The sequence below is a fragment of the Diabrotica virgifera genome, chromosome 8, assembly GCF_917563875.1.
Source record: "Diabrotica virgifera virgifera chromosome 8, PGI_DIABVI_V3a".
Classification (NCBI taxonomy): Eukaryota; Metazoa; Arthropoda; class Insecta; order Coleoptera; family Chrysomelidae; genus Diabrotica; species Diabrotica virgifera.
In genome coordinates, this window is record NC_065450.1 from 59,872,539 (window position 1) to 59,887,858 (window position 15,320).

General features: G+C 33.9%; 1 protein-coding gene across 3 annotated transcripts in view; it reads right to left on the bottom strand.

Moving 5' to 3' along the window:
- Positions 1-8,365: 8,365 nt before the first annotated feature.
- The window catches only part of LOC114336952 (myophilin), a 97,369-nt gene continuing 90,414 nt past the window's right edge, over positions 8,366-15,320 (bottom strand). For all 3 annotated transcript variants that reach the window (XM_050659279.1, XM_050659278.1, XM_028287342.2), the window contains exons 3-4: positions 12,608-12,812; positions 8,366-9,244 (exon numbers count right to left, since the gene is read on the bottom strand). In XM_050659279.1, the coding sequence (XP_050515236.1) occupies positions 9,074-9,244; positions 12,608-12,812 (376 nt within the window). In that variant the 3' untranslated portion in view covers positions 8,366-9,073. The remainder of the gene's footprint in view (positions 9,245-12,607; positions 12,813-15,320) is intronic.

Consider the following 15,320-nt stretch of genomic DNA (forward strand, 5'->3'; position numbering starts at 1 on the left):
AGTAAAGAGTGATTGACATGCTTTCAAATGAATTCCCCCCATAACAATATATCAGGCAAGGCTGGCAAGGACGTGTACTATCTTCACAACTGTTGAATATCTACGGAGAACATATTCTGAAGAGAGCGCTTGAATGATTGGAAAACTGCAACTCAATAAATGGCCGAGAAATAAACAATCTACGCATTGTGGACCATACAGCCGTCCTTGCCAACAAGTCAAGAAGATCTGATTAATCATTAATCTCATACGGCTGGTTGAAAATGGTGATAAATGGTTTGATCTGGAATTAAATATAGCAAAAACAAAATCATCCTAGTGGATAGGCAACACAATAATCAACCACATGTAACTCATTCTTGTATCTGGGATCATTGATCACAACAAACACAGGGACACTCTAGCAGAAAATGAAATGAAGATGCAATCAAATCAAGATCTCTATGGAAAAGAGGACCAAAATTTCAAAAACACTAAAAATTAGATTGGTCAACTCAAAATATTTCCAGTACTACTGAAATATGAATGTAAAGATTGGACATTAAAACTATGTATCAGAAAGTAGAAATTCCTCGCTTTTCCATTGCGATTGGATTAGGTTTTTGATTGCTATGGACATCACAGCTTGTTTATCTTCTTCTTAAAGTACCGTGCCCAAATTTTAGGCGTGAGTAGCTTCCATGACAATTTGCCGATATCGTTCTCGATCTTGTGCGACGTGTAATAGTTGATTTGATGATAAGCCAGTGACAAAGGTTTCGGAGCCATGAATATTTCGTGGGCGCACTGGGAACATCCACTAACTCACAAAAGTAAAGTTTTGAGAAAAACGCATTTAAACATTATTATATCTTATGCCTTATGGCTTACCTCTTAAAAATCGGGCTATTCAAGTTTTGGTACCTGGATATGATTTTGAAGGATGTTAACCACACGTGGTGTGAGGTGTGCACATACATGTACCGGGTGTCCCAATAAGAATGGCTCTCGGCCATATCTCAGGAACCGTTTATAGTAGAGCTTTGAAATAAAAAATTTTATAACAAAAGTTGCCTCAGGAAAAGCCTGGAAATTATTTTCATAATTGTGGGACCACCGCTAGAGGGCGTAATTGAATATCAAAAATTAAAAAATCTAAATTTTACAAAATTTTCCTAATGAAGGGGCACTGGAAATCCGATCATCGTATTCTTCATAAAATTCTACGTATATTTGATTTGACAAGTTTAGGTCTACCTTTGGAAATAAGAGGTGGGGGTGAGTGGGAACCTTGTTATTAAAAACTGGCTGTGAGTCAGGTTCTGCTTAATCAAATTTTGCAAACTTGGTCTTGTTGAAGACAGATCTTTTTCGTCAATGTAAAAGTTATGACTTCGAATTAACTTACTGAGTAATATGCCAGCTAGAAGGCGTTATTTAATTTTTTTCAGAAATCTAGTGTTCCTTGGAAAATATTAAATACAAACATGCATTTTTAATCCCATATTACAAAATTAGACAAAATTAGCAACAGAATAGCGAAAACCCCATGTTAATACCTTTTTTCTATCTCGAGATATCTTACAAAACGTGTAAATTTAAAAACATAACTGTTACTGTCACCGGTAAACGAAATAATTCATTAAAAGTAGGGTGCTATGGAAACAACAAAGAAACATTTTCCAGCTGTCAACGTATATTAGGTCTTTTCAACGCTTCTCATTTGTTTCGAGCCTCGTTCATATCTCGTATATTAATATTATACACGGATTATACGGCATATGACAGAGGCTCGAAACAAATGAGAAGCGTTGAAAAGCCCTATTACAAAGAAATAAAAACAACTATTTAGTGATGACATAAACGTTCAAATTTTTGCCCATCATTTTCGTTGCAAACATTTACTCTTTCAAGAGTAGATTGAACAGCAGTCTCAATTTTTGCTCTCGATATGCTTTGAATGGCGTTTAGTATTCTCTGGATAATGTATTCTAGAGTAGTGTATGATGGGCAACAATTTGAATATTTAGGTCGTCACTAAGTAGTTCTTTTTGTTCTGTGTTATATTTAATTTTAATAGTATTGTTTCTCTTTACATTGTTGTTTTAATTAATTATATTTTTATAAGTTGACATCTGGAAAATGTTATTTTGTTTTTTTCCACAGCATACTACTTTTCATTAACTTAGTTTACCGGTGATAGTAACAGTTATGTATAAAATTTACATGTTTCTCGAGATATCTTAAAATAGAAAAAAGGTATCGACATGCGGTTTTCGCTATTCTATTGCTAATTTAATCTAATTTTATAAAGTATGATTAAAAATGCATACTTGTATTTAATATTTTCCAAAGAAAACTAGCTTTCTGAAAAAAAATAAATAACGCCTCCCAGCTGGCTTATTACTTATTAGGATGGTTCAAAATTATCACGCTTACATTGAAGAAAAAGATCTGTCTTCAACAAGACCCAGTTTTCAAAATTTGATTTAGCAGAACCGGACTTACAGCCATTTTTTCATAACAAGGTTCCCACTCACCCCCACCTCTTATTTGCAAAGGTAGAGTTAAACTTGTTAAATCAAATATGCGCAGAATTTGATGAAGAATACAATAATCGGATTTCCAGTGCCCCTTCATTAGGAAAATTTTGTAAAATTTAGATTTTTTTATTTTTGATATTCAATTACGCCCTCTAGCGGTGGACTCACAATTATGAAAATAATTTCCAGGCTTTTCCTGAGGCAACTTTTGTTATAAAATTTTTTATTTCAAAGCTCTACTATAAACGGTTCCTGAGATATGGCCGAGAGCCATTCTTATTGGGACACCCGGTACATAAAAATATTTAATTATTTATATGGGAAATAAGCCACAATTAAAATGAAAAAAATAATTTTATTAACGTTTCGACGCCCAAATCGGGTGCCGTTGTCAAAATACAAAATATTACTAAAATAAACTAAAGTGTTGTTGCTAAGCAAAAAAAATTCTTCTAATAATTTATTTAATCTCACTCATTTATATTGGCAATTCAGACATATATTATACATTTTAAAGTAGAAGACTTTAAAATGATATTGCCAATATTTATGAGTTACGTTCCTGGGACGACTTACTGAAAGATAGTTCATTCGATTACATGAAATTAACCCCAACTCAAGAATATCCGTCATAAAAAATTATAGCATGTGATATGTCTTTAAAAAGACAACCAAATGCAACGACAGTAAAATTCTCGCGTTAGAGACTTCATAGTAAATCACAAGGGAAAACCAGGAAAAACCCTGTGATACTATCCCGACATCGTAAGTATTTGGTCTTACATTAATTTACTCTCAAAAAATAATACCAAATTCTGACTTGTAACATGTTTAAATTATAAATATTATTAATAATACTAGATATATAAGTAATACTGAAATATAAAATATGTACTAGCTCGATATTATTGACTTACTAATCTTGGTATTTTCTTTCTATTGACTTCCTCTTTCAGTATGGGTAACCACATCCTACTGCATTCTACCGAGGAATTTGCGACACAATTGGTTTCATTTAGCATAATTAGAGCCGCTTCTTTGATTTTTCTCTTTTTACTATCTGATTCTTTATATTCAAGTATAGTCCTGAAAGAATCAGATAGTAAAAAGAGAAAAATCAAAGAAGCGGCTCTAATTATGCTAAATGAAACCAATTGTGTCGCAAATTCCTCGGTAGAATGCAGTAGGATGTGGTTACCCATACTGAAAGAGGAAGTCAATAGAAAGAAAATACCAAGATTAGTAAGTCAATAATATCGAGCTAGTACATATTTTATATTTCAGTATTACTTATATATCTAGTATTATTAATAATATTTATAATTTAAACATGTTACAAGTCAGAATTTGGTATTATTTTTTGAGAGTAAATTAATGTAAGACCAAATACTTACGATGTCGGGATAGTATCACAGGGTTTTTCCTGGTTTTCCCTTGTGATTTACTATGAAGTCTCTAACGCGAGAATTTTACTGTCGTTGCATTTGGTTGTCTTTTTAAAGACATATCACATGCTATAATTTTTTATGACGGATATTCTTGAGTTGGGGTTAATTTCATGTAATCGAATGAACTATCTTTCAGTAAGTCGTCCCAGGAACGCAACTCATAAATATTGGCAATATCATTTTAAAGTCTTCTACTTTAAAATGTATAATATATGTCTGAATTGCCAATATAAATGAGTGAGATTAAATAAATTATTAGAAGAATTTTTTTTGCTTAGCAACAACACTTTAGTTTATTTTAGTAATATTTTGTATTTTGACAACGGCACCCGATTTGGGCGTCGAAACGTTAATAAAATTATTTTTTTCATTTTAATTGTGGCTTATTTCCCATATAAATAATTAATCATAAAAATGCCACAAGGAAATAGCTTCAGAACAACAATAAAAATATTTGGAAAAACATTATTTTATTCATGAAAACTTGGAAAAAATGGAGTTAGTTGATTTCCTTTGTCATTGAATATACCGATTTAAACACGGTTGATGACGAATTTGGAGATATACGGTTGTTCCTGTTAACATATTGATGTTTGTGGATCTAATGGCATTAAAATATCAAAATTGAAAGAAATGGAGTTAGTGGATTTTCCCAGTACGCCCACGATTTCTTCCTACCAATTCCTCTTTTTCCGTTGACTATTAACTGCAGCATCCTGTATCTGCTTCCTCTCATTATATGCCCCAGATATTCAAGTTTTTTCTTTTTGATCATCTTGATTAAGTCACCTTCGCCGTGACCGACTCTGTTTAAGACTTCTCTGTTTGAAATGCGTTGAACCCAAGATATTCTGAGCATTCTACGATATGACCACATCTAGAAGGCTTCTAATTTGTTCATCATGTTAATCTTCATGATCCAGGTTTCACTCCATACAGTAATACAGGATACACATAACATTTTAGGAACTTGATTCTTAGTTGTAAATTGAGCTGAGAGTTGCTCAGAACAGATCTAAGTTTCATAAATGCTCCTCTTGCAATTTCTATATGAGTTTTAATTTCTTCATTCGGATTTAGTGTCTCGTTTATCCAACATCCTAGGTATTTAAAATGGTTAACTTTTGTTAAACGTTCATTATTGACAATTAGTTGCATAGGGCCGACGTCTTGTTTGCTAACCACAAGTAACTTTGTCTTTGTTGTATTTATGCCTAGTTCGTTATTGGAGGATTCTCTAGTGAATCGATCTATAAGGAATTGAAGATCTTCGATAGTTTTAGCCATGATCGCGGTGTTGTCTGCATATCTGATGCTGTTAATAGTTTCTCCTCCGATTCGAACTCCACATTGCCCTTCCAAGGCTTCAACATTCTATATCTTGAGTTTATCCGGCTCTTGACCAATGTTTCCTCGATAGCCTATAGTTCCACAACATCAAAGGCTTTTGCATAATCTATAAAGGCTAAACAAATAGATTATATTCATTTGCCTTTTCTATTATAATTTTTAGGGAGTACAAGAGTGGTCACAAGTGCTGTACCTACCGCAGTAGGTACTAAATCTAAATCAGTGTTTCTAAATCTAGCCGGTTCTACTGGTTGGTATTCACCAAATTTTGTTATAAGCTTGTTTTTGTGTAGTTGTGGAAGAAGCGAAATTGGCCGGCCATTTTTTAGATCCGTGGTGTTAGTCTCTATGCGAAATAAGATGGTGTTAATGTTTTCCTCAAATAAGCATTGTCAGATAATAAAGATACAAGATCCTTTGTAAAAGGTATATTTAAAAGACCCCAATAAGGGTTACATCACAAAACAAAACGTTTTCGGATTAATAAGTAAGCCATCATCAGTGTTAAGCCCTAAAATAGTAAGTATAACCTAATTAATAATAATGTTATAAAAGTTGACTAAGGTTAAGAATTGACAGAGGCCATACTTACAAATAGCATGCAGGCGTGAGCCACCAAAATGTTATGGGTAAGAACCCTTTAAAAGTTTCAAGATCTTAAATGATACTACATATATTTTTAATAAAACAGAAGGATGTTGCAAATATTCCTGGATATAACCCAGGGCAACACAGGACTCTAACCTAACCCACGTGGATGTGATATGCAAGGAATGAACATCACTATCTGAGGTTCATTCCTTGCATATCACATCCACGCGGGTTAGAGTCCTGTGTTGCCCTGGGTTATATTCAGGAATATTTGCAACATCCTCCGGTTTATTAAAAATATATAGAGTAACTGACCCAGTAATGGACACTCCTCGAGTTCTTTATTGTTCAACCTGATCATGAACGAAATAATAAAAAAAGTAAGAACTGAAAAAGGATATCAAATGGGAGAAAAACAACATAAAATAATCTGCTATGCAGACGATGCAATACTAATCTCTCAAAGTGAAGATGATTTACAACGTATGCTGCACCAATTCAACATAATCGCCAGAAAATTTAACATGTTAATTTTCTCGCAAAAGACAAAATGCATGGTTATAACAGCACATCCAATAAGATGTAAATTGGAGCTGGAAGGTCATATAATAGAACAAGTGATGGAGTTTAAATACCTAGCCATCACACTATCTAGCTACGGAAGGCTCGAAACAGAAGTGGAAGATCAAGTGAATAGAGTAAACAGAGCCGCAGGTTGCCTGAATAACACAATATGGAGAAATAAAAACATCGGAAAAGAAGTGAAAGGCAGAATTTACAAAACGGTCATCAGACCAATAATGACATACGCGGCAGAAACACAACCTGACACAGAGAGGACAAAAAGATTGCTCGAAACAGCGGATGAAAACCCTTCGAAAAATCGATGGTAAGACTATGGGACAGAGCTACAAGTACAGATATACGACGGAGATGCAAGGTGTATAACATTATTAACTGGGTAAGAAACAGAAGAATATAATGGAATGACCATATAAGCCGAATGACAACAAATAGGATAGTCAGGACAGCGAGAGACGGTTCCCCAATAGGAAGACGATCAGTGGGAAGACGACGAAAACGATGGAATGACAACTTTCCTGGAGGCCCATTGAAAAAACAGACAGAGTCATGTCTATACAAAAAGAAGAAGAAGAGAACTACATCTGAGGATGCTTTGGTGTCACGTATTCTCTACTCTTCTTTATGGTTTGGAAGTGTGGGCATTAAAACAAGTGCATATAAATAAGTTGGTCGCCTTTGAAATTTGGTATTAAAGAAGAATCCAACGAATATAATGGATTCAAAGAATGCCAAACGTAGTTACAGACATGTGATGAGAGAACAAAAATACTTACTAAGGAAGTAAAACTTCACTTGTAGGTAGATGGTATATAAATTTATTAAAATTTTTATCTAAAAAGATCCAAATTGGATTGAAGTGGGTACATCTATAGTACAAAAAACAAACGTTTTCGGACCAATCAGTCCATCATCAGGTTGAAACTTTAGATCCAAAGTAGTTGGAACTAGCTACATAGATAGGTCAAAAGACCTTAGTGTTACAATAATCAGGCCATATCGGCTGCAACAATGTCGACAATAAGTCGATGTTAAAAGAATATATAAATGTAGTGAGACTATAGTGTAGTCTTCATCTTGGCTTCAAACTGACAGTAGTTTGACCTGTCAGTTTGAAGCCAATATGAAGACTACACTATAGTCTCACTACATTTATATATTCTTTTAAATTGTTGCAGTCGATATGGCCTGATTATTGTAACACTAAGGTCTTTTGACCTATCAATATAGCTAGTTCCAACTACTTTGGATCTCAGGTTTCAACCTGATGATGGACTGATTGGTCCGAAAACGTTTGTTTTTTGTACTATAGATGTACCCACTTCAATCCAGTTTGGATCTTTTTAGATAAAAATTTTAATAAATTTATATACCATCTACCTACAAGTGAAGTTTTACTTCCTTAAGTTTTTTATTATGGTATACAGCCAATGAGAGGAATTTTTTCCTTTATATATTATATAGAACAAAAATACTCATTATTATAAGTTATTATACAAGGCAAAATTCGAGGAAAGCAAAATGTGGGAAGACGAAGAACATCCTGGCTTAAGAACTTTCGGGAATGGTTCGAATGCAGTAGTGCAGAGCTATTTAGAGCGGTAGTCAACAGGGTCCGCATTGCCATGATGATTTCCATCCTTCTATAGAAGATAGAACTTGAAGAAGAGGATATTGGACGGTTTCTCTTTCTCCTCCTTTCAATATTTTTATCAGAATTCTCAATTTCAGGCGCTTTGCTCCTTTTCATTTGTTTTGCTGTTTTAGTTGTTATGCTTGCGTTTTTTGATGGCTATTATGGTTCTCTTTACAGTTTATTCGCTTTATACTTTACACTTACAGGTACCTACATAAAATAATAAAAACACCAAAAACGCTATTCCTTACTTTATTGTTTATGGAAGTGTTTAACAGGAATGTTCACAACAATACTGTTTAAAAATCGATCAAAAATAGCTTGTAAATCTACACTAATATATATTTTCGATGTATTAACAAAACATATATTTCATAAATAATAGTCTTAAAAATATACTTATATAAAAATGATCAAAAACAGCAGAATCTTAAAACTCAAGCTAAAACTCTTGGAAAATGTTGAAATTTCAAAAACGTTATTTTCAGTAAAAACTTCTAATTCAGTGTTGCATATATTGTAATACTACTTGCTATGTTATATATAACGATGGAAGAAATTGATTTCTTTAGTACTCAAGAAAGATCGAAATCTTAGTTGAACAGTACCGTGTTTGAAATACTTGGCAGAAAGAAGTGTTAGCTATGTAATGGTGCAATTATGTCTCCAAAAGTGTAAACAATTTGGTTCTGAAATACTCGTATATTTCTTTATAATATCACAATTTTAATTCAACCAAAAGATCAGGTTTCTGGCTTGAGTTTAAAAGTTATACAACGACAAACAGTAGGCTAAGTACCTAACATCTAACAGGCAACTATGTGGTTCTAAGTACTATAAAAGACTCTGTTATTTTTGAGTACCGAACAGTTTTAACGTTAAAACTCTTGAAATAGTTTTAACATCAAACCGCTGGAATGGTTCCAAGTTGATTTGTTCTTAATTTACATGTGTCTTGTGTTCCCGAAATTGATCCCTGATTGGGTTGCACCTTTGTTGCTTCCCATTTGAAGTCCTATGATTGTTTGACCAGCTCGAAGCTTCTCTTCTGAGAACATTCTCTCGTTCTTTTCGGCTTCTTTTGGTCCGATGGATTGTTTTCCATATTTGTCAGCCTAAAACACATATAAGATATTAATACTAGCAAAAACATAATGAGAATGTTAAAAACGAAAATGGAGAATTGATGATAGAAATTCTGCACGAATAACTAACTTAGAATAAACAACACATTTTTTGACCATAAAAACCAACATAAATATACATTCAATAACCCGCGGACAAAGATCTATGATAAGTTATGTTTTAACCAGCACAGATATACATCCATCAAAAATAATCGATGTAAGATGCCTCAACTCAGCAGATGTAGGTAGCGACCATAGCCTAGTATTATGTAAAATAGGAATCATCATGAAATACTTCACATCCAAGAGAGCAGCACTAACACAAACAAAAATTAGAGTCGAAGGACTAAATACGGAATCCACGGAATACTTATACAGAAAAAGAATATCAGAGAAGATTGCTAAAAATGAAATATTAGAAAATGATAACATCAAGGAAAGTTGGCAAGAACTCAAAGATAACATAAACAACGCAGTAACAGAATTACTTGGAGAAAGGAAAGTAACGAATACTATCACATCAAAAAAGAAAACCCCCATGGTTTAGAAAGGAAGTAAAAATAAAATGTGAAGAAAACAAGGAAGTATTTTTGCAATACAGAACAAAACAAACACAGCAGGCATACAACCACTACAAATGAATCAGAAATGAATACTTAGTCAGACTGGCACATAAAAAAGGAACACTGGCAGAGTTTCTTAAAACAGATGGAACACAACTTCTACGGAACACAAAAATAAGTACAATGGAGAATGATCAGAGGACAAAGAAAAGAGATGAACGAACTAATAAAAACGAAACACATTCAGAAGGATACATGGGCAGACTACTTCCGATCTCTATTTGCTAAAGACGACGATAATGAACCACCAACACCTGAAGTTACGACAAACTAAGACATAAACATCGAGGAGGGAGATTAATTAAGAAAATAAAAAATAGAAAATCTCCAGGAGAGGACAGATTATCGAACGAACTCCTATATGGAGGACAATAAACAACTATTAAAACTAATACAAAAAATAATAGAACAAAACAGAAAGCCACAAGAATGGAGATCAAGCATTCGAATACCTCTCTTCAAAAAGGAGACAAATCAGACCCAAAGAATTACAGAGGAATTAACTTATTAAACACAACATTAGCAGAAGAACAACAAGTTTTTTATAATGATGCAAGTTCAAGAGAAATGATAAGAATACAACAAACCGGCATATTTGTTTCTTCCTGGATGATAGTCAAGCCTTTGACAAGGTCTGGCATCCAAGATTGTTATTCAAGCTGAAGAAAGAAATCTCTCGGTCGCTATATACGATACTAAAATCATATCTCAAAGAAAGGCTATTTTATGCAAGATACGAAGAAAGTGTGCCTAACATACACAACATAAATGCTGGCGTCCCACAAGGCAGCGTCTTAGGATCGATTCTCTACACAATCTTTACAGCTCATTTCCTAACTGGAGAAGAAGCTACATTCGCAACATTCGCAGATAATACTGCAATTCTGGTAAAAAACCCAGATTCCATGGAGGCAGCTGAAATATTCCAACAAAACATACATTTACTTGGAATATGGGCTAAGCAATACAACAAACCGGCATATTTATGTTTCTTCCTGGATGTTAGTCAAGCCTTTGACAAAGTCTGGCATCCAGGATTGTTATTCAAACTGAAGAAAGAAATCTCTCAGCCGCTATATACGATACTAAAATCATATCTCAAAGAAACGCTATTTTATGCAAGATACGAAGAAAGTTTGTCTAACATAGACAACATAAATGCTGGCGTCCCAAAAAGCAGCGTCTTAAGATCAATTCTCTTCACATTAAGATCAATTCTCTTCACAATTTTTACAGCTGATTTCCTAACTGGAGAAGAATCTACATTCGCAACATTCGCAGATAACACTGCAATTCTAGTAAAAACCCAGATCCCATAGAAGCAGCTGAAATATTGCAACAGAACATACATTTAATTGAAATATGGGCTAAGAAATGAAAGATAAAGATCAACGAAGCAAAATCAGTTAACGTAGTATTCACTAAATGTCACAAAGCAACACCGAATATCCTAATGAACAATATTCCTAAAAATGATACTGTAAAATATCTTGGATTACACCTTGACAAGGGGCTAACGAGGAGAACACACACCTGGACGAAGAGGAAGCAATTAGGAATGAAATTAAAAAACACTACTGGTTACTCAGCCGTAAATGCACCTTATCTTTATCTAACAATTAAATCATCCGGCCCACCTGGACGGGATTGAACTGTGGGAACTGCAGCAGGCAGCAACCTAGCAATACTAGAGCAATTTCAATCTAAGGTTTTTCATGTCATCACAAATGCACCGTGGTTCATTCCACAACCAGAATTTACAGGGACTTGAAGATCGAGACAGTGAAGCAGATGAAGTGATAAGTAATTCAAACGACTGGAAAAGCACTCCAACGAATTAGCAGTGAATTTCTTGGACAACTCCACACAACTAAATAGACTGAACATTAGAACTCCTGTTGACTTACCATTTAGAAAATAAGTGTCTATACTTAGTTTTAGTTATTAGTAATAAACCCACTAGGAGTTGATAGTCATTGAACTAAAACTCTTACTTACTAAGTATAATGTAACAGATTGTATTTTAAAACAAATAAAAAAAAAATTATGTTTCTTGGACCTTAAGAAAGCATTTGTGAGAGTCAAATTAAAGGACGTTATCCATTTGTTATACTCAAGAGAGGTATCAAATAAGAAAAAACAACTTAACAATAATCTGCTATGCAGACGACGCAGTACAAATCTCTCAAAGTGAGGATGATATAAAACGTATGCTGCACCAATTTAATATAACCGCTAGAAAGTTTAACATTAAGCATTAAGCCAAGAATAAAGTAAACAGGGTCGGGGGTCTCCTGAATGAAACAATATGGAGAAACAAAAATATCGGAAAAGAAATGAAAGGCAGAATTTACAAAACAGTAATCAAGCCAATAATGACATACGCGGCAGAAACACGACCTGATACACAGAGGACAAAAAGAATACTAGAAACAGCATTGGAACAGAGTTAAAAACCCTTCGAAAAATCGATGGTAAGACACTATGAAATAGAGCTAGAAGCGCAAATATACGACGGAGATGGGGAGATGCAAGGTAGACAACAGTAAAAAACAGAAAAGTAGAATGGAACGACCACATAAGCCGAATGACAAGAAATAGAGTAGTAAGGACGGCGAAAGACGGCTCTCCAATAGGAACACGATCAGCGGGAAGACTACGAAAACGATGGAATTTACTGGAGGCACATGAAAGAAGAGGAAATATCTGTTTGGAAATAGATTCTTACCTTCCTGCCTAATGATTGTAAGCAAATGACAACTGAGTTAAGGTTCTGCCTCTCCCATAGATCTACAGTCTGGAATGTTTCCTGAGGTGGTACACCTAATTGTTTGGCAGCTTCTAGGAAGGCGTTGATATTTTCCATACACTTGAAAGCCATTGTGGAGGTGTTAATTTTCTTAACGATACCGGGTTGGATGTTATTTACTAATCTAAAAGAAAAAAAAATCAATTATTTAAATGGAATATTATCATTTTCCACAAAAATTAGATAAAAAACAAAGACACCAATAATTTTAGCAATATGGGAGAAACTCTTTGATTTTACGTGTAGTTGTATAATATACATACTAGGGCCGTCCGATAAGTACTTGGCTTTCAAAAGAAAAACGAAAAAATTTGGAAAAGGGTGATTTATTTTTGAATGTTGTCTCTTTTAGCGATACACTTGACCCAGGGCCTATTTTACCACTAGGCCCGTGAGGCATCTACCTCGGGCCCGGAAAGATCACGAAATTGTAATTGTTTAAATATAAATTTTATTTGTTGTAAATATAAATTTAAATTTCTGTGGCAACTATATTTCTATGAAATAACTAATACATTTGAAAAACTTATTACATATTATTATAATTACACTGAGAGCTTGGTTTAATTGCACTTCTGCTGATCTCTTTAGAGCAGCGGTATCGAAAGTGCGCCGACAGCTTTTTTGTACTCAAAATTTCATGCACGATATGACCAACGAGACCTTTTGAGACGTCTACTGTCTCAGCTATCTCACGCACCTTCAGTGAGCGGTCTACCAATACGATATCATGGATTTCTTTTTTCACGTTTTTCTCAGTGGTAGCCGTTTTCGGGGCACCTGGGAGTGACTTATTAAAAACCGACGTGCCACCACGTTGAAACTTGTTAAACCAATTTTTGACGGTTTCCATCGAAGGCTAAGAGTCACCGTTTACAGAATTCAAGCCGTTTTTGATTTCGCTGCTCGATTTCCCTTCTAAGAACAACAGTAGAATCACCAATGATATTGCTCTTTCTTCATTTTTCTTAAATCCCCAAACACGCCTGCTTATAAGTGGTCAAAACAAAACTATGAGTCCAATTTGACTGATATTTTAACATAGGCCGTCTACAAGAATGTATTTATTGAAGTTATACTTCTTTAGGCGCGATAGAGAGTGATCTTTTATTATTCTGCGCGCATGCGCACAGAGAAAGTATGCTATTCGTTGATAAATCTTTTAAGTTATGTATGTATCAGTCCAAAAAAGGTGTGGAAAAAGTATATGAGTGTTTTGGTAAATATATTTATTATAATTTTTGTGTCTTTGGATTTGTCTTACTCCGGAGTAAGATAATACGTATTATTAAAACATTTTTATATTTAATACTTCACTTCGTCTATTTGTTACCGTGATTTGACATAATGTTCGAGAAACCGTATAAAGAATGCCTTGGTAGCGTCATTGGTACAGCATTCGACTAGATATCGAGAGGTCCCGGGTTCAAATGCGGATAATTGCACAATTGCTGACTTTTTTTTTAATTTTTGGATTTTTGGACAGTGGTAAGTATTAAAATTAGTTTAATAAAATAAAAATAAACTGTTTTAAGTATATTTATTTCGTTGAAATCATATAATAGTACTATAACTTCTTACGTGCGTACAAAGTACACACACATTCTTTTATTATACGATGATAAACTTCTCTTGCGACAGTGTCCTTATCGGACCACCACGTATTAAGTCCATTTCTAAATTCTGCCTTATTTCCAAAAGCTTTTTTTGTAGTAATGGCAATAAAAAATAGCTTTAAACGCACGTTTTAAATGTCTACAAGCTTTTTCGTCACGCATATCTAACTTGATAATTATTTATTTCTGAGACTAGCAATGATTTCTATGTATTCGTATCGTTAAACTAAATTGAAAACTACTGTTCTATATTTTATTACAACGACATTGTCTATACATACATTGTCGTTTTCTACACTAAATCCGACATGGTTTGTACAATTTGTAAAAGACTTATATTACTTCGCAACAGCAACCCATAACATTCAAAGGAGACAGTTATTGCTTGTTGCTAGTCTTTGGTTCTTCTTCAGTGCTTTCAACCTTACACAAATTGACAACGATGCTTGCTTGTAAAGCATTTTTAAAACATTATTAAGATTTTCACCACATGCCATTGATTACGTTCTTTTATGTCACAAACGTACAAGACACAATTGCTAAATTGAACACAATTCTTAAAAAAATATATATGTTCCAAAGAAAAAGTTGATTTAAAAAAATATAAATAAATAAAATAAAAAGAATATAATGAATTTAAAAAATGGAATGCCTGAAATTATTTAGGTGGATCGAGATCGAGTAGCTCAACAGTCAATGTAGTAAGAGGAAAAACATGAAGGATATATCTTGGGGTGGACCTACCAGTAGAGGACCCGAAAATGAACCAACATTGCTAGCAATTAACAAATTGAAGAACGAAAAAGCTCCAGGCTCCGACAATATACCGGTCGAGTTTCTTAAGTACGGAGAAACTTTACATAGACGATTACATAAAACTAATAACACTTATATAGAACGAAGAGAAAATAGTAACAAAATGACACAAAAGTTTAATAATCCCTATCCATAAAAAGAGACACAAAACCAAGTGCACTAATTAAATACTATACTAGGGCACTAATACGGCGAACGAA